Here is a 23,493-nt window from a genome sequence, read left to right on the forward strand (position 1 = left end):
AGTGTTGTGGGTTCACATTACAATATTTGCATGATACCTCCTCCATTTATTCCTGTGGGATGCAGAATGCGTTTCCATGAATTTTTTAAGTTTGCACTGGCCGGCAAAAACTTACATAAAGTCGAATTTCCATAAGTTGAGTATTACGTAAGTCGGGGAGTTCCTGTATATACGACATTCTGATTTACTGGACCACACTCTATTTCACTGTATAGTTGTTTTGTTATTACATTAACCTTTCAAAAAGTCGGAAATATAACAAGCCCTAATTTTTAAGATTCAGATGCTGATTTACAATAATTATTCAAATTTTGCACTCAAATGTAGACATTAGTTTGTTCAATTAGTGACTATTGAACACACTCAAGCATTCCTACTGTGCATTATTTGATTGTGTTCAAATTAATAGAATGTGGATTGTTTTGCAGTGGCCTTCAATTAGCTGGCCAGCAGCAGGGCTTTCCTGATCTATCCATGCAGTTGGTTTGTTTGTTTGTTTTTAGGAGCATTAGCAACTAAGGCCATATTGCTCCGGGATATGCGGTGGTCATTCCCTGACCTTTCCGCATCCTCCGTATTTGGTGGTGATGGGCTCGAACCCCGGTCTAATCAAGAAGCGTGTGCTACGCACTGCTGCTTCTTCCAACCTGGCTACGGAGGCGCTTGCCCATGCAGTTGGATAGGCAGCATCAAGCTGAGATCTTGCTTGGCTGTTGAATTGGATGGGAGCACCACCATGCACGAACAACGTGTTACATCTTGTGTAGAAAGGAACCTTGAAGTTATCCTGGTAAAATATCTTCCAGAAAGTGTCAGTAAGCATGCCAATAAATCATTATGAAAGAACATGTCTTCTGATTAAGTTATCACTGACTATATCCCACCAATTTTAATAAAGAATTACTCTTGATGTGCTGTTACCATGCCAGTGTGAATTTTTTCCCTCCTATACTACCATAAAAGTTGTATAAGTTGATAATTCGATATTATGCAAGTACAAAGCTCATTTCATCAGTAAAGAATATCCAACAAAATCAGGATCTTGGGCATGATGATGGAGGACCATTGATAGAACTGTTGTCATTAAGGGAAATTTGCTGTAATCAGTTGTCATGCTTTCTTGAGATGAATTGGGTACAACTGCTGTGACAACAAAGAATGCAATAGTCATTTTTGGGGAAGCCATAGAGTAGCATTAATTTGTTGGCTACTTATCTGTGGATCATCTTGTACTGAACAAGAATTTTATCTTCAACATCGTAATGGCAAGCTTGTGGTCAATGTAGCCTTTAAGCACAATGAAATGTACTGCTTTCCTTCAAACACCTATTAATGGCCATAGCTCACATCTGGTGTATATGGGCTTGGCACACCCAGGGTCCTGAGCCGGATATCATCATTCTTCTCTTCTTGGTGATTCCCTTTAGTCTCTCTCTCTCTCTCTCTTAGGATAACTTGGAAAATTTTTTTTTTTTTTTTTTTGCCTGGTGCAGCATAAACCTCAGGCTTCCTTGCACCATATAGCTAATAATAATAATAATAATAATAATAATAAATGTTCAACAATTTGTGGCCATCAATAGGAAATCTTATACTAGGAGAATTACTTAAAGCCTGCAATTCCTCGGCCCCGGGTGCCAAGCGTTATTGTGATCGAGCGATTCTCTGAGCTATTTACAAAGCGTTTTCTTACTGCAACAGTTCTTGTTAATTTGGAAAGTTTCTCTTACGTTTAAAGCTATTTATTGTTAACTTACTCTTACAAATTGTAAGTAAGTTACAGAAAGGAAAACCACCTTTCTTTTTTCTTTCCTTAAACTAACAAACTAACTTACACCGCTTGGTCACTCTAGCGGCACTGCTCCTGCCTCCCCGTGGCGGGGCCGGTAACCTTGGCAGAAAAGTCTCTCTGCCAGGGGCTAAAAGGAGCTGACATGGATCTCAAAGATAGTTATCCATCTGTTGAGCCTCGTGCCTCAACCTGTCCAAGGACAGACCAAACTGATTTTGACACCTCCCATCCTAAGAGACAAAGAACAGAAGTTTCCAAAAAGGAATCACCTCTGTTTCTTATAATACATTCCCAAACAAGTCAACCAATAGGTGCACTTTCTCCATTTCTTATCGAGAAATGTCTCGAGAATGCTGCCGGACCACCTAAAATGGTGAAAAGACTCCGCTCCGGAGATCTACTTATAGAGACCATGAATAGTAGGCACTCTGAAGCCCTACTAAGAATCTCAAAATTTGCGAATATTCCTGTCACAGTAACTCCACATGCCACCCTAAACTCATCCAAAGGAGTGCTCTCTGAGTGGGACTTATTAAATGTTACTGAAGAGGAGTTAGTCCAAGAGCTACAAGATCAAAAAGTTATACAGGCAAAGCGAATTAAAATCAAAAAAGATGGTGAACTGGTTCCGACACGTAGTGTTATACTGACCTTTTCAACGCCAGTCCTTCCAGCTACAGTCAAGGCTGGATATCTAAACTGTCATATCCGACCTTATATCCCAAATCCGCTCAGGTGCTTCAAGTGCCAAAAATTTGGCCATGCTCAAACTGTGTGTAGAGGGGTTTCAGTGTGCCCCAACTGTGGATCCAAGGAACACACTCAGACAGACTGCCCAGCACAAACACCAGTATGTCCAAACTGTAATGGTAGCCATCCAGCTTACTCAAAAATTTGTGAAACCTGGAAAATTGGAAAGAAGATACAGAAATACAAAATAGAAAACAAAGTGACTTATCAAGAAGCAAGGAAACAAGTTTTGCCCACAGTACCGAAACTCTCATATGCAGCTGCAACACAAAAATACAAATCAGAAGGAACCCAAACTGAAGTGTCCATACCACCAGCTACATCCATTTCCGCCTGGGCTCGGGCTATTCTAGCGAATCCGCAGGAGTTTCCTAAAGAACAAGTAAAAGACCAAGCAAATAATACCCCAGTCACCGTACCACCAACTATTACTCCATCACGTTCAGATACTGAAAGTCTGAGAAATCTTAAACAGCAAAATACTTTAACCGCAGATATGGAAACCGATAACACTACCAACAATGATGAAACCGTCTTAGAAATACATGCTGAGGAAGACATGGATACTGCACGACCCGTTTTCCCGAAAAAAGATAAAATAAAACTGGACCGCCATAAACAGATTGGCTCTAAAAAGCAGTCAGAAATACTTTCTACTTCAAAAGCTAAATAATGGATCAGTTGATTCAATGGAATTGTAGAGGCCTCCGTAGCAACATAGACGATATTCTTGACTTGATAAATCAGCATCATCCAGTAGGCATCTGCCTACAAGAAACAAATCTCTCTCCACAAGTGACACTTTCAGTTAAAAACTATACATTGTTCAGACAAGACAGGATCTCTGCCCATGGGTCACATGGTGGTGTAGCTATATTGGTTGACAGCAAAATCCCGTCCAGACGTATTCCTGTACAAAGCACTTTAGAAGTAGTTGCAGTACGCCTCGCTCTTGGAAAAACGCTTACTCTTGTATCCATATATATCTCACCAAATCAGAACTGCTCGATAACTGAACTAGATGATCTTATCTTACAACTGCCTTCTCCTTTCTGCATATTGGGTGATTTTAATGCGCATCACCAGTTATGGGGATCTTTATATACAGACAACCGGGGACGCACGATAGAGGCTTTTCTTGTAAAGCAAAACATCACACTACTGTAGATTTTAGTGTTTTGCACCAACCTTACGTAAAAATAAAAACACAAAGGAAACTGGACTTTTAATAACTGTGTTTATAATAAATTATAATAACCTGTATTTACAATAAATTTAACTTTACGATAAACTATACATATAAAATATTAAAATCTGCTACATTAAGAACAATAAAATGCATTAAAATATACTAAGTTAAAAGCGATAAAAAAACCATAGCTTTCAAAGGCTCCAGCCTTCTTCTTCAGCGGTGAAGAAGAAGGCTGGAGCCTTTGAAAGCTATGGTTTTTTATCGCTTTTAACTTAGTATATTTTAATGCATTTTATTGTTCTTAACGTAGCAGATTTTAATATTTTATATGTATAGTTTATCGTAAAGTTAAATTTATTGTAAATACAGGTTATTATAATTTATTATAAACACAGTTATTAAAAGTCCAGTTTCCTTTGTGTTTTTATTTTTACGTAAGGTTGGTGCAAAACACTAAAATCTACAGTATGAATATACCCAACCTCAGAGGCCTGTTTGAAGAAAACATCACACTGCTGAACACAGGCTCTGACACCTATGTCCATTTTCCAACAGGTTCAACTTCTGCTATAGATCTGTCATTATGCTCACCAATGTTATTTCCAGACTTCGAGTGGAGAGTTTCAGAAAATCCATTAAACAGTGACCATTTTCCTATAATCTGTAAGCTCTGCACAAGAAGAAACTTACCAGTAAGTGGTCGAACTAAGTGGAAATTCTCAAAAGCTGACTGGAATAAATATGCATCAAGCATTACACTAGATGATGATATTATCCACCATCACTCCATAGATGATGCCGTTAAACACATCACAGAACAAATTTTGGCGGCAACTGCTACTTCCATTCCTAAAACTTCAACTAATGAATCCAAACACAAAATTTACTGGTGGAATTCGGCATGTAACACTGCTAAGAGGGAAAAGAACAAGGCATGGAATCAGTTCCGGAAAAATCCAACCACTGCCAATCTGATTATCTTCAAGAAACTTAAAGCCCAGGCCCGCTACATCCGGCGAAAAGCTAAAAAAGAGTCTTGGATTCGTTTTGTTTCATCTGTCACTAAAGACTCAAGTGCTGGACTGATCTGGCGGAAAATAAGATGCCTTACCGGAAAGTCTCCATCAACTCCCTCCTCAATCATCGTCTATAAAGGACAAGAGGTAACCCTTCCCGAGAATATTTCAAACATCCTCGCGGAATCTTTTGCTCACCATTCTGCATCAACCTCATATGATCCAACTTTCCTAAAAGCCAAATCAGTAGCTGAAAAATATAAAATAAAATTCGGAACGAAGTCAGCCCTCTCTTATAATGAACCACTTACCATATATGAATTAGAAGAATCTTTAAAAAAATCAGCCAATAGTTCACCTGGTCCAGACGGCATATACTACTTAATGTTAAAAAATCTAAATGAGAGAACTCGTTACTCCCTGCTAAAACTGTTCAACCGAATATTGTCGCAAATTACTTTCCCCTCTCCTGGTGCCATTCTGTAGTTCTACCCATTCCAAAACCAGGAAAAGACCAATCAGACCCGCATAATTATAGACCAATCTCACTTACTAGTTGCCTAGGTAAGACTCTGGAAAAAATGGTACATCGTCGCCTCACGTGGTATCTGGAAACTCAAACTATTGTGAACAACGATCAGTTTGGATTTCGTAAAAACAGATCTACTTTAGACCTTATGATAAAGGCTGAGGCAAATGTGCGAAATACATTCATAAAAAACGAACATTTGGTTATGGTGAGCCTAGATATAGAGAAAGCCTTTGAAACTACGTGGCGTCATGGCATCCTTTGTGACCTGCATGCCCTAGGATTAAAAGGACATTTACCAGCATTAATCCAGAGCTTTCTTGAATATCGAACTCTCCAGGTCTGTTATCGAGGTACACTGTCCAAAATCTACATACAGGAGGAAGGAGTCCCACAAGGGTCAGTCCTTAGTGCCACACTCTTCGCAGTTAGGATACACACTCTAACAACAACCATACCGAATTCAGTCGAAACTTATCTTTATGCCGATGACCTCACTATATCCAGTCACTCACAAAATATGTACTCTATTGAAAGGAAACTCCAACTATCAATAAATAAAATACAAACATGGATGTCACAAAATGGTTACAGACTGTCACCAGAGAAAACTGTCGCTATACACTTCTGCAAGAAGCGAAAACTGCACCCTGACCCTGAATTGCACCTAGGAAATCATGCTATACCAGTTAATGACAATGTTAAATTCCTAGGTTTAATATTAGATAAGAAATTAAACTTCCTGAAACACATACAGCACGTACGAACTACTTGTTTGAAGAAAATGAATATTCTTAGAGTGCTTTCTGCGATGTCATGGGGAGCTGACCGACTCTCCCTTCTTCACCTGTATAAAACTTTAATCCGATCCAGACTAGACTATGGCGCACCCGTATATGACTCAGCTAGAAAATCAGCATTACAGTTCCTAAATACCATTCAACATAATGCACTTAGAATAGCTCTAGGTGCTTTCCGAACGTCGCCAGTCCAGAGTCTTTACATTGATGCACATGAACCTCCATTATCGTTACGGAGACAGATGCTGCTGCTTACATACGCTGCCAAAGTGCGGAGTATGCCCTCACATCCCATCTGGCCTTACATGTTTACTCCGTCTTTCCAAAATCTATACAGAAATAAACCAAATGAAAATAAACCTGCTGGAATTAGATTGAAGGATGTTGCACAGAATTGGAGTGTCCCACTCGACAATATCCACCCAGACACTGGAGAAATTGAACCTCCATGGTCCACTTTTAAACCTTTATTCGATGAATACTTTCAAAAGTGGGGAAAACAGGTGTTGGACAATCAAAATATACAGCAGCTACATTCAACTCATGCATCAGCAAACACTCACTGTCTTCAAATATATACTGATGGATCTAAATCTGATACAAATGTAGGTGCTGCAGTAGTTCTTCCCACTTGTGCAATCTCCGAAAAACTCTTCCCAAGTTGCAGTATTTACACTGCTGAACTCCATGCAGTAAAAATGGCCATCAAACACGTCAACAACAGGTCTAATGAAGAAATTATAATCTATACTGATTCCTTGAGTGCAGTAACTTCTTTACAACATAAATGTCCGAACTCTCATCCTATTCTAAAAGAAATCAGAGCTCAGCTAATTAATCTCGCAAAATATAATACAGAGGTACAGTTCTGCTGGATTCCTGGGCATGCTGGAATCCAGGGAAATGAGAAAGCAGATCAAGCAGCAAAAAATCCAGTCAACCCCGTACCTTCACTTGCGTTGATTCCTTATATGGACTGTAAACTTATCATAAAGCAGTTATGTATTGACCAATGGACATCAGTATGGCAGCAGCAAACCCACAATAAGCTTTTCCAAATAAAGAAAAAGCCACAATACTGGAAATCTAGTTCACGATTAAATAGACGGGAAGAGGTTGTCCTTGCAAGGACACGCATTGGGCATTCCCATCTGACTCACCTCCATTTGTTGACAAGGGATGAACCTCCTCACTGTCGTCATTGTTCCACCCTACTTACAGTAAAGCACATTCTCCTCGAGTGTCCTTACAATCATGCTGCCCGATTAACAAATTTTAAATCGGTTTTAACCCAAAACAATTCATTAGAGATGAACCATATTCTCAGTGATGACGCAAATCTATCCGATTTATTTAGTTTTTTAAAACAAATTCATTTATATGAACTTATCTGACAAATGACTGAAAAAAAAATAATAATAAAATAATAATTTACACAATTACTCTGACAGGCACAATTTGGCCTTAGTTGCCCTTGTGCCAATAAACTTCCATTTAAACCAACCAACCAACCAACCTGCAATTCCTCCACAAGGAAGAAATGCCATAGAAAATATGCTGACCTGTAGTGGTGCCCTGAGCTTCAGATCCTCGGGCTTAGGGTACACAGGGCAAGAAAGGCTTTCCAAAGATCAAGCCTCAACTGGTCCCCAACAAGAAATAGAAGCACTCACAGAACAATACAGAAACCTAGATAACACTTACACAGGACAGATTGGACTGAGAAAGAAGGAATCTTGGTGCACCTTGGTTGGGACATCCAGAAATGCTGACCCCTGGAGTGTGGTCTACTGGATTGTAACAAACAAGCTCCCAAGAGGTGAAACCATTCAAACTACTATACCAGATGGGTCCCCAACCAACATGTGGGAGGACACCATGGACAACATTCTGAATGTGTTCTTATCCTGGGAGGGATAGCCAGTTCCTGACAGAAATCTGTGCAAAAAATTCTAACTGCCAAACTGATGTGACGGAACGCCTCTTCACATTAGAAGAATTGAAATCTGCTATTTACAGGATCAAGGAAAACCCAGGCCATGACTTCATTGAGGTTGAAGTAATTAAAAAACTAGCAACAGTGTACCCAAATCTTATCCTTTAGCTGTTTAATAGCTGTTGCACAACAGGCAAATTTCCAGATACCTGGAAACAGGTTAACCTCAGAGTTATCCTTAAGAACCAAGAAAAGCCGCCAGCTGAATCTTTCAAGCATTTTGCTAAGAAAGGTTAATTCTCGTCTTCTTTAATAATTACTACAATGCAACAAATATGCATCCAGACAAACAATTCAGCTTTAAACAGAACTACTCAATAATAGATGCCATGTACTGTTACTAGTAAAGCAAACATAGTACAAGAAAAATATTTGCTGGCTATCTCAGTGGATTTTGAAGGTGCCTTTGATGCACTTTGGTGGTCCAGCATTCTTAGAAGGCTGCACCAGGCAAATGTGCCTCACAATTTATATCACATTATTTTGGATTACTTAAACAATAGACTTGTTACAGTGCATACTATATTCCAAGCATTCGTGCACACTGTAAAGGATGCCACCAAGGCTCAGTGCTGGGTCCCTTCTTTTGAAACTCAGTACTGGATGAATTTAACACAAGAATAGATCCTGTAGAAAAAGTTGCCTTTGCAGATGACTTTATTCCTAATACCAGCAAACACTAGAGCATATATGGAAGAAAGAGCTAATTTTGCTTTGCAGTCACTACTGTAATGGACCAGTGTTAACAAACTCGCAATTTCTGCTGCAAAAACTAAGTGTATTAGCTTCACACCAGGATACCCTCTGTGATCAGATTATCTGGCACGTCATTCAAAATGACCACTAAACTAAAGTATCCGGGGGTAATATTTGACAATAAATTAAATTTTATCCCCATCTTACTTATTTGACCAAAAAGATTGGAAATTATGCAGTCATGATCACCTGTATCAGATGCTGACTGGAGCCTCAAAAAGAAAACCCTCTCTCATATAAAAAGCAATCTTTCTACCTGTAATAATTTGTGGTTGTAGATCTTGTTCCCTAGAGCAACCATAGTCAAGAACAAACAAAAAATAGATAGCATATATAGAATTCTACTCTTAACAATAACCTGAGTATGCTGCACCATGAGTAACCCTTCTCTGCAAGTATTGGATGGTATCCTACCACTGGATTTAGAGGTTATTAAAAGGTGTATACCCACTGATTTCATGGGTATTACCCTAAATCTGGAAAATCCTGTCAAGCAGGAAAGAAAACAATAGCCACAAAATTAAATCAAATGTGGCAGGACAGCTTGGACCAGGCAACAAAGGGGAAGACAAACAAAAGGTTTATACCCTGGTTTGACCAGGTATACCCTAAACCCCTGACCTGGCATGCACTAGGAATGTACACCACGTTTATTTTTACCGGACATGACTCTTTCAGCACAAAACTTTTTGGCTTTGGACTAGTTGATGAACCCCATTGCAATTGTGGAAGAAACTAGGACTGGAGCCATGTCCTTTATGGCTGCCCCTTTATGATGACCATAAAAACAGGTTTATCACTAAAATTTCCTGTTTATTGCCAAGAAACTATGAACATTTCGTCATAATTGAAGAGCTGTAGTACAAAGCGCTGATTGAGTACTCGCAGAAAATCCTGCATCGGGCCATAAACACCACAGTAGTAACTGATTCCACAATAGAAACTGGAATCTGACTTCAGCACGTTTCCCATTCCCCCTTCTCTACCAGATATGACATAGTAAACTACCAAATGTGATTAGAAAACAGGCCTTGTGCATTGTGTTCCATTATATCATCCAAGTTTCTTGCGACTACCGACTAACTGGTTAAAAGAAATTTATTAAAATAAAAATAAAAATGATATATACATAAAAATAAAATAAGATAAAAGCGTTAAAATAAAATAAGATAAAAGTGATAAAATAAGATAAAAGTGTTAAAATACAATAAGATAAAACTGTTAAAATATAATATAATAAAAGCATTAAAATACATAGTAGCTTTCGAAGCGAAGTGCCTCTTCATCAGCTAGTCTGTGAATGGTGTACTTCAGTATATATTGATGGTTACCATAGCACAAGTCGGCTGGGCATGATCATGTATCACGAGTCTCTTGTTGGTAGAGCAGAATTACGTACACGTGATGATCGCCAACGCTCATCGCACTGCAATACAGTACATTCTATAATAGGGTATAAGCGTACTCCCCTCGTGCGATTCATAGTACTGTTATTGGTGGCTATGTGTAGTGCTTCAAGCCATGAGCACTGGTGGTAATCACGTGAATAGTCGACGATTCCAATACTAAATGCGTGGATTCGTGTTTGGTAACTTCTGTTTTTCGGAAGCCAGTGTGCGCATGCCAATTTACCAATTATGGCTCTGCGCGCCCCTGGTCATTTACGTAGCACTGCTTGTAATTTATTCTCCCAAGCTTGGATGCACTCTAGTTCAACTGGTAATAGGCAATTGGAGATTTCTAAAATTAGGGCGGAGCTTTCAAATTGCAGCTATCCACATCATGTTCTAGATAGATGTGAGCTTCAGGCTCAGGAATTTGTTATGAAATCTAACCCACCTCACGTCAATCAATTTATCTCTACCACCTACATCCCCTATTATCCAGGCGTATCTGAACTTCTTGTTAGAATTTTGTGTCTCCATAATATACGATGTGTGCAACTTCCATGGAGGAAATTGCAATCTATTATTTCTAAGGTGAAAACACCTGTTCCTCCTTTCCTACGGAGTGGTTCCGTATACCGTATTACATGTCCAGATTGTGGGGGGTGTTATGTAGGTGAGTCTGGTAGAAGATTGAAAGATTGGGTTTCTGAGCATGAGGTGGCTCTGTGAACTGCTAATTTTGAATGCTCCACAGTCGCCAAGCATTATTGGGTTGAGCAGCACAATCTTGATTCCCAACGGGATATTGAAATCGTCAGCTATTCACGTGATTACCAACAGCGCTCATGGCTTGAAGCACTGCACATAGCCACCAATAATAGTACTGTGAATCGCACGAGGGGAGTACACTTACACCCTATTATAGAATGTACTGTGTTGCAGTACGATGAGTGCTGGCATCATCATCACGTGTACATAATTCCGCTCTACTGACACCAGATTCGTGATACATGATCATGCCCAGCTGATTTGTGCTATTGTAACCATCAATATATACTGAAGTACACCATTCACAGACTAGCTGATGAAGCGGCACTTTGCTTTGAAAGCTACTGTGTATTTTAACGCTTTTATCTTATTGTATTTTAATGCTTTTATCTTATTTTATTTCTGTTTTATCTTATTTATTTTAATAAATTTATTTTAACCAGTTAGTCAGTCGTTGCAAGACAATTGGATGATATACCAAATGTGACTTACCGACCAAAGATTTTGAAGCCTATCAGAGTGAATGATGTCATCTTTCCCTAATTAATCAGAATGCTTAGACTGTATGTGTGTGAGGGTGATGTATCAAAGTTTGGCAGTGAGTATAAATGAGTTGTATGAAATGGGAAATTTCTGTGTTTGTGTGTGTGTGTGTGTGTGTGTGTGTGAAAGTATTTACATTATTATTAGCCATATGGTGCAAGGAAGACTGAAGCTTATGCTGCACCAGCCAAAAAAATTCATGAGTTACCCTGAGAGAGAGAGAGGTAGAAAGGAATCACCAAGAAAGGGAAGAATGATGATATCCATCTCAGGACCCTGGGTGTGCCAAGCTCATACTCACCAGATGTGAGCTCTACTAGAGTATGCTTGATTGAGATTCGTGCTCTGAAAGATTGTCTGTGTGCTTGTCAGAGGCACCTGTAAGAAACTAAATTACAATGTAAAAGCTCTTGCAAAACAGAAAATATTACAGTGCATTGGGTGCACCTTGCACTTTTTTAAAAACAACCCTTCCTGCCTTCTGCCCTTGTCTTGACTTGGGAAGGAAACTACACCAGAACAACCTTGAAATTCTAAATTCATATAAATTAAATTTGTCCAAATTGGTGAACATGGCATGAGAAACCTTGTTTGCCCCTTCTTAGGCCTGTTGATCCAAATATTAAATGAATTTTGTATATTTGTACTGGCAGGGTTTCTCATCATACTTGGGGCTGGAAGACCCAAGTGTGATGAGAGACCCTTGGGAATTGAATGATTTTTTTCTGCAGAGGGGTAAACTATCATCCTGACTAAGATGAAACTATTACATTTAGGTACAACCCTCTCTCTTCTACTTCCAGCGACAATACATGATTACACATTAACTTATAGCAACTTGTGTGTTTGGTCACTAGTTAAGTTTGTCATGAGAGAAGTATCAACAAGATAACCATGGGGGGAGGACAAATAGGAGCACTAAAGAAATTCACTATCAAAAAAAAATCATCCCATACCCACCTTCCTCTCCCCAACTTTCGGTGGCTACCTCCAGTTCTATAATATTCTGTGCTTATATTGGATGGGCATTTCCCTCCGGGTTTGTCTTGAGGGAAATGTGGGAATAAATTGATTATATGACAGGGATGTTTCCCATTCCTGATAAATACCCAAGGCCAATGTGTTTTTGTTTTAATTGTGGTTTTCAGGGTTTCCTCTATATATCGCTGTAGCATCTGAAAAGGCATAAAGCAAGTGTATGGTATGTAGGTGTGTGTGTGTTGTTATGCTGGGTGTTCAGTGTTGGCACCTGGCAGCAAATGATAAATACCCAACCATAAGCAATAAATTCCCACCCTTCTTCCCACCATTGCTCCCTTCTCCTAGTTCCCAGTCTTTTTTTCTGGTGCCTGTGATTAGCCAAGTATGATTGTACAGGGCAACAGAGCATGAGTGAATGATTACACGTGTAAGGGGCTTGCACAAGTCAGGACTTCTCCACTCTCTGGGACCCCTAAGTAGGACAATAAATGGTGTTCTTAATATACAGAAAAAAAAAAGTGTATGGGCTGTCTGCATTAAGTGCATAATGAGTGATTGTGTGTGTGGTGTAAGTAAGAGTACATGAGAATGTCCTAATTATCTGTTTTGACTGTTGCACTCTGAATATGTGTATATAATAAAAATAAAAATAAATAAAAATAAATTTCTTTGGATATTCTTTAGATTTGCTTCAGTTTTCTTTAGATTTCTTTAAATTTCTCTAGATACTCCTTTGCAGGTTACAGTGTGTAACTGTGGTATGTCTGTTTCAGCCATCTGTGAAAACTATGTGATGGGCAAATGAATGCTTGTGATCTGTGATAAAAAAAAAAAAAATTGTGTCACTCTTCATATTCAGGGTGCTGTGATCTTGTTGGTCTGTAAGAGAGAGTTTTTGAGTGAAACCGAGCAAATGTGAGAGTAAATGCTGTGCTTTGTCTTCTTTGCCGCACCCCTGGCTGCACTGGCTGCAGCTGGTCTGGCCAGTGTGCGATTCTGTAACTTGAAATTGCCGAATTAACCCTGAAACACACTGGACATTGCCCCACTTCCCACCCCAAACACTTGGGCCCTACCACCAGGAATCCATCTTCCCCAGGGCCCCCCCTCTATCCCTTTAACTTCCAAATTCCTGGTGGAAGTCTTTCTATCATTCACTTCTGTTTTCACCTGTACTCCATAACTTATACTATCACTCCATGCTCTCTTCCAATAAAAACTTCTATTTTTTATTTTTAGGGGCCCCTCCCTGGAAATATCAGGTGATTCCAAGGTTTGCTCCAGCCAGAGACCTTACACCCTACTTCCAGCACACCTCCTCGTGGAGTGGATGGACAGTAGGGAAACCTTGATTTTCCAAGGGCCCATGGCTGAGGCCAACAACTGTGGGCCTTGGGGATGAACAATAGACCGACATAATGCAACAACACACTATGCAGGCCACACAAAATAACACACACTGTCTGACCTTGGCAGTGTGTTCTGTGATGCAAAGTACACAACGTGGAGTTGAGGGGAACCGCTGGTGCTGCTTGACTTGTAACACTAAAAACTATACTAGGACTAAACTATACTTTCATATTATAATCATCTTTTTTTAAAGTGACTTTACATTTGATTTTCTAGCATACAGATATGCATTTGAGGTGCATATCTGTATGCTGGATAGTAAAAAATGTAGTCATTGCTATTAAACCAAACAGTTGTCATTGAATGAACCATCATGTAGGCACCTCTGTAGCCAGGTGGGTAGGAGCAGCAGGGCGTAGCACACGCTTTTTGATTAGACAGGGGTTCAAGCCCGTGACCACCAAATACGGAGGATGCGGAAAGGTCAGGGAATGACCACCGCATATCCCCGGAGCAATATGGCCTTAGTTGATAATGCTCCTAAAAACCAAATAACAAACAAACAGCCATCATGAACAACTAATATTGTATATGGAATAGATGTGCCATAATGTGTTAACAGGAGAGACTGCTTCTACAGTGATGGGATACACTTAAATAGAAAGGGTGCAACAGTGTTTGCTGATGCTATCAAGGCAGTATTATGTGTGTCAGAAAACTGCTACCTTGGGGGGGGGGGGATTCACAGACTAAAAGGTTAAAAGTAGCTCCAAGCAGATATGAAGGTGATTCTTGTACTACTTCCATTAGAATGAGCAGCGGCCTGGAGTGAGGGGTGCTGGGGGTTTCATGATGGCAGTCATCATGAAACAAATGAATACATGGGATGTGTTAGGGTAACTAACAATAAGAATAGGTGCATGAATACTTGCATGTACACAAATGCTAGAAGTATAGTAAATAAATTTGATGAATTTGAAGTGTTGGTCAAGACATCCAAGGCGGATATTGTTGGGATATCAGAGACATGGTGTCACACAGATATTAGGAATGCAGAATTGGAATTTGGGGAGGAGGGCTTATGCTGTTAATTAAGAAAAACATAAAATCAAAGGTAATGAATCCAGTTGACATAGATGCACAGTGCAATGTTGAGTCAGTTTGGTGTGACATAATCACTGGGAAAAAAATTAGAAGAGGAGTGTGTTATAGGCATAATGACTCGATTGAGTACAGTGAACAATTGTACAGAGAAATAGCGTGGGCTAGTAAATCAGAATGCCTTATAAAGGGGGATTTTAACTTACCAGATATTGACTGGAACTTGTGGGTTGGTCATTCGCACACTAGCAAGACTTTTGTGGATTTATTGGATAATTGTTTTCTGCAGCAGCATGTTCGAGAGGCAACCAGAGAGGGTAACTCTTGATCTGGTTATGAGCAGTGATCATTCGTGTATTAAGAATTTGCAGATAAAGGAACCACTGGATTCCTTTATCTGCAAATAGTGGCAGTGATCACAGCGTATTGATGTGGGATTTACTTAAAGATATAATTACCATCAGGAGTAAAGGAAAAGGTTTTTCCTTCCATAAAAGTGACTACAGACAGTTCTTAAATTCTGTACAGTGGGACCAGCTAATGATGTTACCAAAAGCAAATTCTAAGGGTGAAGCATTCAAGGAATTAATCATGGAAGCTATTAGACTTTTCATACCTATTAAGAATTATTGTTCAAGGTTTAGGATTAAAAGGTTGTTAAATGAACTAATGAGACTCGTGGCAGTGACGAAAAATGCATGGGATGCATATAAATTATCAGGTGACATAGAAGCCTATGACAGATATAAGCTAGCCTATAATCGAGTCACAAAGGAGATTAAGCAAGCAAAGGCAGATGACGACAAATCTTTGGCAAAGGATGCTAAGATAAACAGCAAGGATTTCTTTACTTATACAAACTATAAAAGGAAGAGGATGAATCAGATTGGTCCACTTGATATCGATGGTTCGACTGTTGATGATCCTGCTCAGATAGCAAACAAACTGAATGAATATTTTCCATCTACATTCACACATGAGGAGTTATTAAGGTTTGAAAATGCTACAAGGTTATCAAATTGTAACAGAGTGCTTAATGATTTTGTAATAACTGAGAACAAAGTGGAGGAGAAATTGTTGAAGTTAAACATAAGAAAGGCACCTGGGGTGGATGGGATATATCCAGTTATATTGATTTTTAGGAGCATTAGCAACTAAGGCCATATTGCTCCAGGATATGCGTACCTTTCCGCATCCTCTGTATTTGGTGGTGACGGGCTCGAACCCAAGAAGTGTGTGCTACGCACTGCTGCTCCTTCCCACCTGGCTACAGAGGTGCCCCAGTTATATTAAAGGAGGTGGCAAAGGAAGTAAGCAAACCCTTAGTCATAATTATGAGAGTATCCTTGGACTCAGGGGAGGTTCCCACAGACTGGAGATGTGCAAATGTGTCCCCAATTCACAAAGGGGAATCGAAGGGGTGACACAAGTAATTACAGACCAGTTAGTTTAACTTCTGTTCCGGGTAAAATAATGGAGTTACTGGTTAAAGATGCATTGCAGGATCATCTAGTCAAGACTGCAGCAATAATTCAGACACAGCATGGGTTTGTTAAGGGAAAGTCTTGTCTGACAAATTTGATTGGATACTATGATGTGGTTACAAAGGAACTGGATGGAAAAAATAATTTTGATATCATATACTTGGATTTTAGGAAAGCTTTTGACACTGTTGTACATGAAAGGCTACTGTATAAATTGGAGTAGAATGGTATTAAGGGTAAGTTGCTACAATGTATAAATTGGAGCAGAATGGTATTAAGGGTAAGTTGCTACAATGGATAAAAGTGTGGTTGATTGAGAGAAGACAAAGGGTGGTAATCAATGGACGCTGCTCTTTGTGGACTAATGTTATTAGTGACATCCCACAGGGTTCGGTGTTGGGTCCACTGTTGTTTTGTATATTTATCAATGATATTGATGAAGGTATATCATGCTTAGTGTCGAAGTTTGCAGATGATACAAAGGTTGGCAGGGTTGTTAATGACAGTAATGGCAGTGTGCTACTGCAACAGGATTTAGAAAATTTGGGCAAATGGGCTGAGAAGGGGCAACTCCAGTTTAACATTAACAAATGCAAAGTGCTGCATATGGGTAGAAGTAACTCCAGAGGAACGTACCAATCTGTCGTACTACACTTAGGGTGGTAGAAAATGAAAAAGACCTGGGTGTAATTGTGCAGTCAGATATGAAGTTTTCTGAGCAATGCAGACAGGCTGCCAAGGCAGGTCATGTGGTATTGTCGATGATATACAAGAATTTTGCTAGCAGGCAAAAGGAGGTGATTATCCCTTTGTATAAGGAAATGGTCAGGCCATGTCTTGAGTACTGCATACAGGTCTGGAGGCCTCATTTTAGGAACGATGTAGATTTGCTTGAGTGTGTACAGAAAAGGGCAACAAGATTTGTGGGGGAATGAAGGGATCCTCTTACCAAGAGAGGCTTAAGTTCTGCAAATTTCAGCGGCTGGAGACTAGGCACCTGCGAGGTGATCTGATTGAGGTGTATAAGGCCTTGAATTGGTTGAGCGCACTGAATTTTGATGGGATTCTTCCACTTGCTCAGATAACGAACCTAAGGAGGCATAAATTCAAATTGAGGAAAGACAGTTGTAGAATAGATATGCGGAAATTTGCCTTTAGCCATCAGGTGGTTAATTGCTGGAACAAACTTCCATCTGTCATTGTGGAAGTTGAAAGCTTAAATAAATTCAAGAAGGAATTGGACAAACTTTTAAAGGGTATCACATGCCACTATTACTATTACTTAAAGTGGGGGTGAGGGATAGGAGAATACAAGCAGAGGCATATCAGTGTTTTATATACTACTATTTTGGCACATTCACACCTTCTTTCCCTTCATCCTGGGTTAAGGATATAACTTTGAATGTTTCATGCATAATACCTCTAAAATTTTCAGATATGTATTCATATTAATTTTTTTGTGTTTTGTGGGATATTGCAGAATTTTTTGCATTTGCTTTGTATCTTCTGTATAACTGTCTAAATTGTGTATTATTTAGCTCAGTTTTAATATTGATTTGCAGTAAAGTACCACTTGTGCTGACATAAGTGGTTTTATTTAATCTAATCTGTGATATGCAGGAAAGGAATCTATGAAAGTGTGTAAAATCTATTTCTCTTCATTGCTTTAATATTTTATAATATATACAAAAATATTTAAAATTATACTTCAGCCAAATCTATGTTTAAAAGATTCATTTACTTACCATATATAATGCAATTTTACTTGCAGATGAAAACAGATGTTCGTGCAGAAGATCCTGAACAGTTAGCGGTTCGAATTTTAGGATTTCTTCGGGTTCTGAAATATAAACCACCTGCTGATGTTGATTTGTAAGTGTAGTAATTAATTTGCTTTGCTTGATGTATGTGAGATGGTTACTGGTATAGCACTTTTCACACCATTGAAAAGGTATTCCATAAAACTTTTCATCATGTTGACAAGGAGGCAGTCTGTATATTTAGATACTGCTGAACTGTGTAGCATAATATTATATTGTGAATGTTACTTCCTGCATTCCTTGTGTTGAGACATTGGATTTTAACTTGAAATGCACAGCTTTATGGCTAGTTTACTTATTTGTAGGATAAATTGGGTACTAATTCAAATGTGATATCAGATTATAATTTTAATTATCAGGTAATGTATGCTATGAATGGCTTATGACAGTGATTCTCAAACTTTAATATTAGTAAAGGCCAAAAGATACAAGGAAGCTAGGCTTTTGTTGCATCAGCCAAAAAAAAAAAAATATATATATATATCTTTAACTCTTTTCCTTTTATCATGTCCTTCCCGCTGTTAGAACATACCAATCTGGCTTCCCCTTAAATTTCACCAAACTGTTGACCTCAATCATCCAGAAAGAGGTTTAGTTTAGTGGCTGAGAATACAGTGATAAACATAAGTTTCCTTAGCTGAAATTATTAGTTTGCTCCCACTAGTTTATATTTTTGCCTTCTGGTTTTTGACTCCTTTTTCAATGTGAAATGTTGTTGTTGTTCAGTTGTTTCTTCTCCCCCTCAGTGTCTTATATGCCTCAGCCAGTCTTCCCTCCCTACAAAATGCCTAGTTTAATGACCTGAGGACTCACTTTTTCATGGATAGTTCAACTTGAAAAATTTGTTTTATATTTGAAAAATTAAAAGTTCTGAAATTAAAAGTTTTAATAATTGATTTCATATAAATTTAATTAAGAAAACTGTTTTTATGTTTAACTTTTCTTACTAGTGAAATATTTGTGATAAATGGACATTGGATTCCCCCCCAACTAAATACTTCTCTGGACCTTAAGGTCTTACAGATCCCAGTTTGAGAAACACTGTCTTAAAAGTATGGCATTAATTTTATGTTAAATTTTTTTTTCACATCTTATCATAAAATCGATGGAATGATTATATTATTACCATGCAGTTTGAATTGGAACTTTTAATGTCACTTCATTTGGACTTTACTGCTTTGCCAGTGACTGTCATAATTTTGTTTTTATACTTTTATTATTTGAGTGGTGCCTACAGATGTGCTGTGTATTTTTTAATATAATATGCAAACCCCTCTAAATTTTTGTACTGAAGTATTGTAATTTTTTAAATTTTTTGTAATTTTTGTAATTTTTTTTTTTTTGTGGCAAAAAAGTGAATTTTTACATTTATATAAAATTGAGTCATGTTTTATATAGAGTGGTATCTTGTATTATACAACCATTCTTAATTTGTTCCGAAGGACAGAGCATTATTAGTAGTAGCATATGATGCAAGTAAGCAAACTTATAAAGCATCAGCCAAGTAAAATAAAAAAAAAAACTATCCACATCATCATTTTCTAATAATCTAACTAGTTCTTCTTTAAAATAATTCAGATTGTCAACTTCCACAACACTCGATGTGCATTACTCTCTGGCCGAGAGGAAATTTTCGTACATCTATCCTGCAACCTTCCTTTTTAAATCTAAGTTTGTCCCTTTATGCATGTTGTCTGAGATGAAGTAACAATGCCATCATCATTTAGTTTACTTAGTCCATTTAAGTCCTTAAACATTTCAATCAGGTCTTGTTGCAGGTGCATATCTAAGCACCGCAATTTAAAACTGAAATCTTTTGTGATAAGATACCCTTTTGTGTTCTTGACTAATCTTGTTACTCTTCACTATACCCATTCCTCAGATCTACACCCTTCATAAAATGAAGCTTCCAGACCTGTTTGTAGTACTCAAGGTGTATTCTAAACATTGCTTTATGCAATGGAATAATCATCTCCATGTTCCTGGTGGCAAAATTTTTGATTATCATTGATAGAATCCCATGAGCTGCCCTTGCAGCCTGTCTGCACTGCTAAAAGAACTTTGTGTTGGACTGTAAAATCATCCTTAGGTCTCTTTGTTCACCACCTCAAGTTTAGTGCCACTCAGTTGGTAGGTTATTCTGGGATTACTGTTATCCCCGTGCAGTACCTTCGTAAGATGCATAATTACATTTCATAATGATATGTGATTTTTACTTTTATGCTGAATGACACACATTCATGATTATTGTTATTGCAAGTTGGTTCAGTATTATGCCTACACTTAAAAAACAAAAAAACTGCTTCCTATGGATACATGCTGTTGATTTGAAATACATGCTGTTACCATACAGGTATTTTTGTACTTATTAGCACCTTGTAGGCACAGTTAGTAAAAGGTGTGATAACTCACATATAAAAATATTTTTACAGTATGAAAGGTATTAATTGGTGTCAGAAGTCAAAAACAAGTAAATTAAGAGCAAAAAGCAAAAACGTTTTGCATACAAGATTATTATAGAGTACAGCCACTCCCCAGCTTACGTAATACTTGACTTACAGAAATTTGACTTTACATAAGTTTTTGCCGGCCGATGCAAACTTAAAAATAAAAATCACAGAAACGTATTTTGCATTCCCTAGGAATAAATGGAGGTATCATGAAAATATTGTAATGTGAACAATAGCACATTGTTTTTTTTTTTTTTTGTTTTTTTTTTGGTAATTCTTTGCTAATTTTTGCTATATAACTATATCTGCCTTTGATGTTTTGAGCAATACCTCAAATTCATCAAATTTTCTTTGCATCCTTGGCAAAGGATGCAAAGAAAAACAGAAAAGAGTTCTTTACATATTTGAACTCGAGAAGGAAAGGGATGAATCAGATTGGTCCACTGGATATTGATGGTTCAACAGTTGAGGATCCTGCTCAGGTGGCTAACAATCTAAACGAGTATTTTGCATCTACATTCACGCATGAGGAGTTATTCAGGAAGGAGAATGATGTAGGTAAAGTAAACATTGGCAGTGAGCTGGATGATTTTGTAATAACTGAGAGGAAAGTGGAGGAGAGATTGTTGAGGATAAACATAAAAAAGGCACCTGGGGTGGATGGGATCTATCCAGTTATATTAAAGGAGGCAGCAAAGGAAGTATGCGAACCCCTAGCCATAATTATGAGAGCTTCTTTGGACTCAGGGGAGGTACCCATAGACTGGAGATGTGCAAATGTAACCCCAATTCACAAAGGAGGATCAAAGGCTGACACAAGTAATTATAGACCTGTTAGTTTAACTTCTGTTCCAGGTAAATTAATGGAGGCACTGGTTAAAGAAGCACTGCAGGATCATCTAGACAAGAATTCAGTTATACCTCAGACGCAGCATGGTTTTGTTAAGGGCAGGTCTTCCCTGACCAATTTGATTGGATACTATGATGTAGTTACAAAAGAACTGGATGCAGGGAATAACTTTGATATTATATATTTGGATCTTAGAAAGGCTTTTGATACTGTTGCACATGGAAGACTGCTGCACAAATTGGAGCAGTGTGGCATTGGAGGCAAATTGCTGCTATGGATAAGGGGTTGGTTGAGTGGCAGAAGACAGAGAGTGGTAATCAATGGACACTGCTCAACGTGGACTAATGTTATTAGTGGAGTTCCTCAAGGTTCAGTGTTGGGTCCGTTGTTGTTTTCGGTGTTTATGAATGATATTGATGATGGGATATCAAGTTTAATGTCCAAGTTTGCAGATGATACAAAGGTTGGCAGGGTCGTTAAGGACACTACTGACGCTATGCTGCTGCAACAGGATCTGGAAAGGTTGAACAGATGGGCAGAGAGGTGGCAAATGAAGTTTAACATTGACAAATGTAAAGTACTACATATGGGAAACAGTAACCCCAGAGCAACGTATCAACTCTGCGGTACTACACTGACAGTGGTGGAGAATGAAAAGGACCTGGGAGTAATTGTGCAGGCAGATATGAAGTTCTCTGAGCAGTGCAGACGAGCTGCAAGAGTAGCTCATGGTGTCTTGTCAATGATATACAGGAATTTTTCTAGCAGGGATAAGGAGGTGATTATTCCCTTGTATAAGGCAATGGTTAGGCCACATCTTGAGTACTGTATACAGGTCTGGAGGCCTCATTTCAAGAAGGATGTAGAACTGCTGGAATGGGTACAGAGAAGGGCAACAAGATTAGTGAATGGAACAAAGGGTTGCTCTTACGAAGAAAGGCTTAAGTTTTGCAAATTACAGAGTCTGGAGACTAGGCACCGGCGAGGTGATCTGATAGAGGTGTATAAGGCTTTGAATGGTTTGAGCATGCTCAATGCCAATGGGATTCTTCATCTTGCTCAGAATAATCACCTCAGAGGGCATAAATTCAAATTGAGGAAAGACGGATGTCGGATAGATGTGCGGAAATTTGCCTTTGGCCAGCGGGTGGTTGGTTGGTGGAACCGACTTCCATCACTTGTTGTAGAAGTTGATAGCCTAAACAAATTTAAAGCTCAACTGGACAGGTATTTCGAATGAACAGAGGGGTGAAATGGGAGTGGGTTTTTTTTTTTTTTTTTGGCTGATGCTGAATAAGCTTGCTTTCTTGCATCATATGCCTCTACTAATGCTAATGCTAACTAGGCTATTTATCTCTCTGAAAGGTCGTTTTTATAATGGACATTGCACTACACTTTCATCGTTATCATATGTTCTATTATAAGAATAAATTTTGAATGCCTTTGTGATATTTTTCTAAAACACATTTCTGGAGGTCACTACCATAAAACAATAAAAACAATTTTCACTTTCTGGTTTATTGGGCTTTTCTATTAGTGCAATCTATTATAAATGGGTAGTAAAGTCAATCTCATTTGCGATAATACCAGTAACTGAAATTCTGTGGGTTTTTACATTATGGTGAAATGTGTTCCCCTTCACTGAACTCTTCAATCATATAAAAACATAAATAAATTTTCAGAATCTGTCCTTCATTCCTATTTACTTATTACAATGGTGAAGGGAAAGGGACCAATTCAAGCAAAAGCAAGAAGTGTTTATTAAAGATATTAAGGTTAAGTACAGCGAATCCCAAGCCAAGTTCAAGGCAAGCAACGGGTGGTTTAATAGGTTCAAGCATGGTGCTGGTTTCCAAAACATTAAAGTATGCGGTGAAGCCGCCTGTGCTGATTCTGCAGTTGCAGAGAAATTTTGTGATGTGTTGGA

At 38.5% G+C, this 23,493-nt stretch overlaps 1 protein-coding gene across 1 annotated transcript in view; it reads left to right on the forward strand.

The window, feature by feature from the left end:
• The window catches only part of LOC150084233 (intraflagellar transport protein 81 homolog), a 224,292-nt gene that overhangs the window by 32,817 nt on the left and 167,982 nt on the right, over positions 1–23,493 (forward strand). The window contains exon 3 of the mRNA XM_090375125.1: positions 18,218–18,318. Within this exon, the coding sequence (XP_090231251.1) occupies positions 18,218–18,318 (101 nt within the window). The remainder of the gene's footprint in view (positions 1–18,217; positions 18,319–23,493) is intronic.

Source organism: Mastigoproctus giganteus, chromosome 6 (genome assembly GCF_048544385.1).
Source record: "Mastigoproctus giganteus isolate SK-2022 chromosome 6, ASM4854438v1, whole genome shotgun sequence".
Taxonomy (NCBI): domain Eukaryota; kingdom Metazoa; phylum Arthropoda; class Arachnida; order Uropygi; family Thelyphonidae; genus Mastigoproctus; species Mastigoproctus giganteus.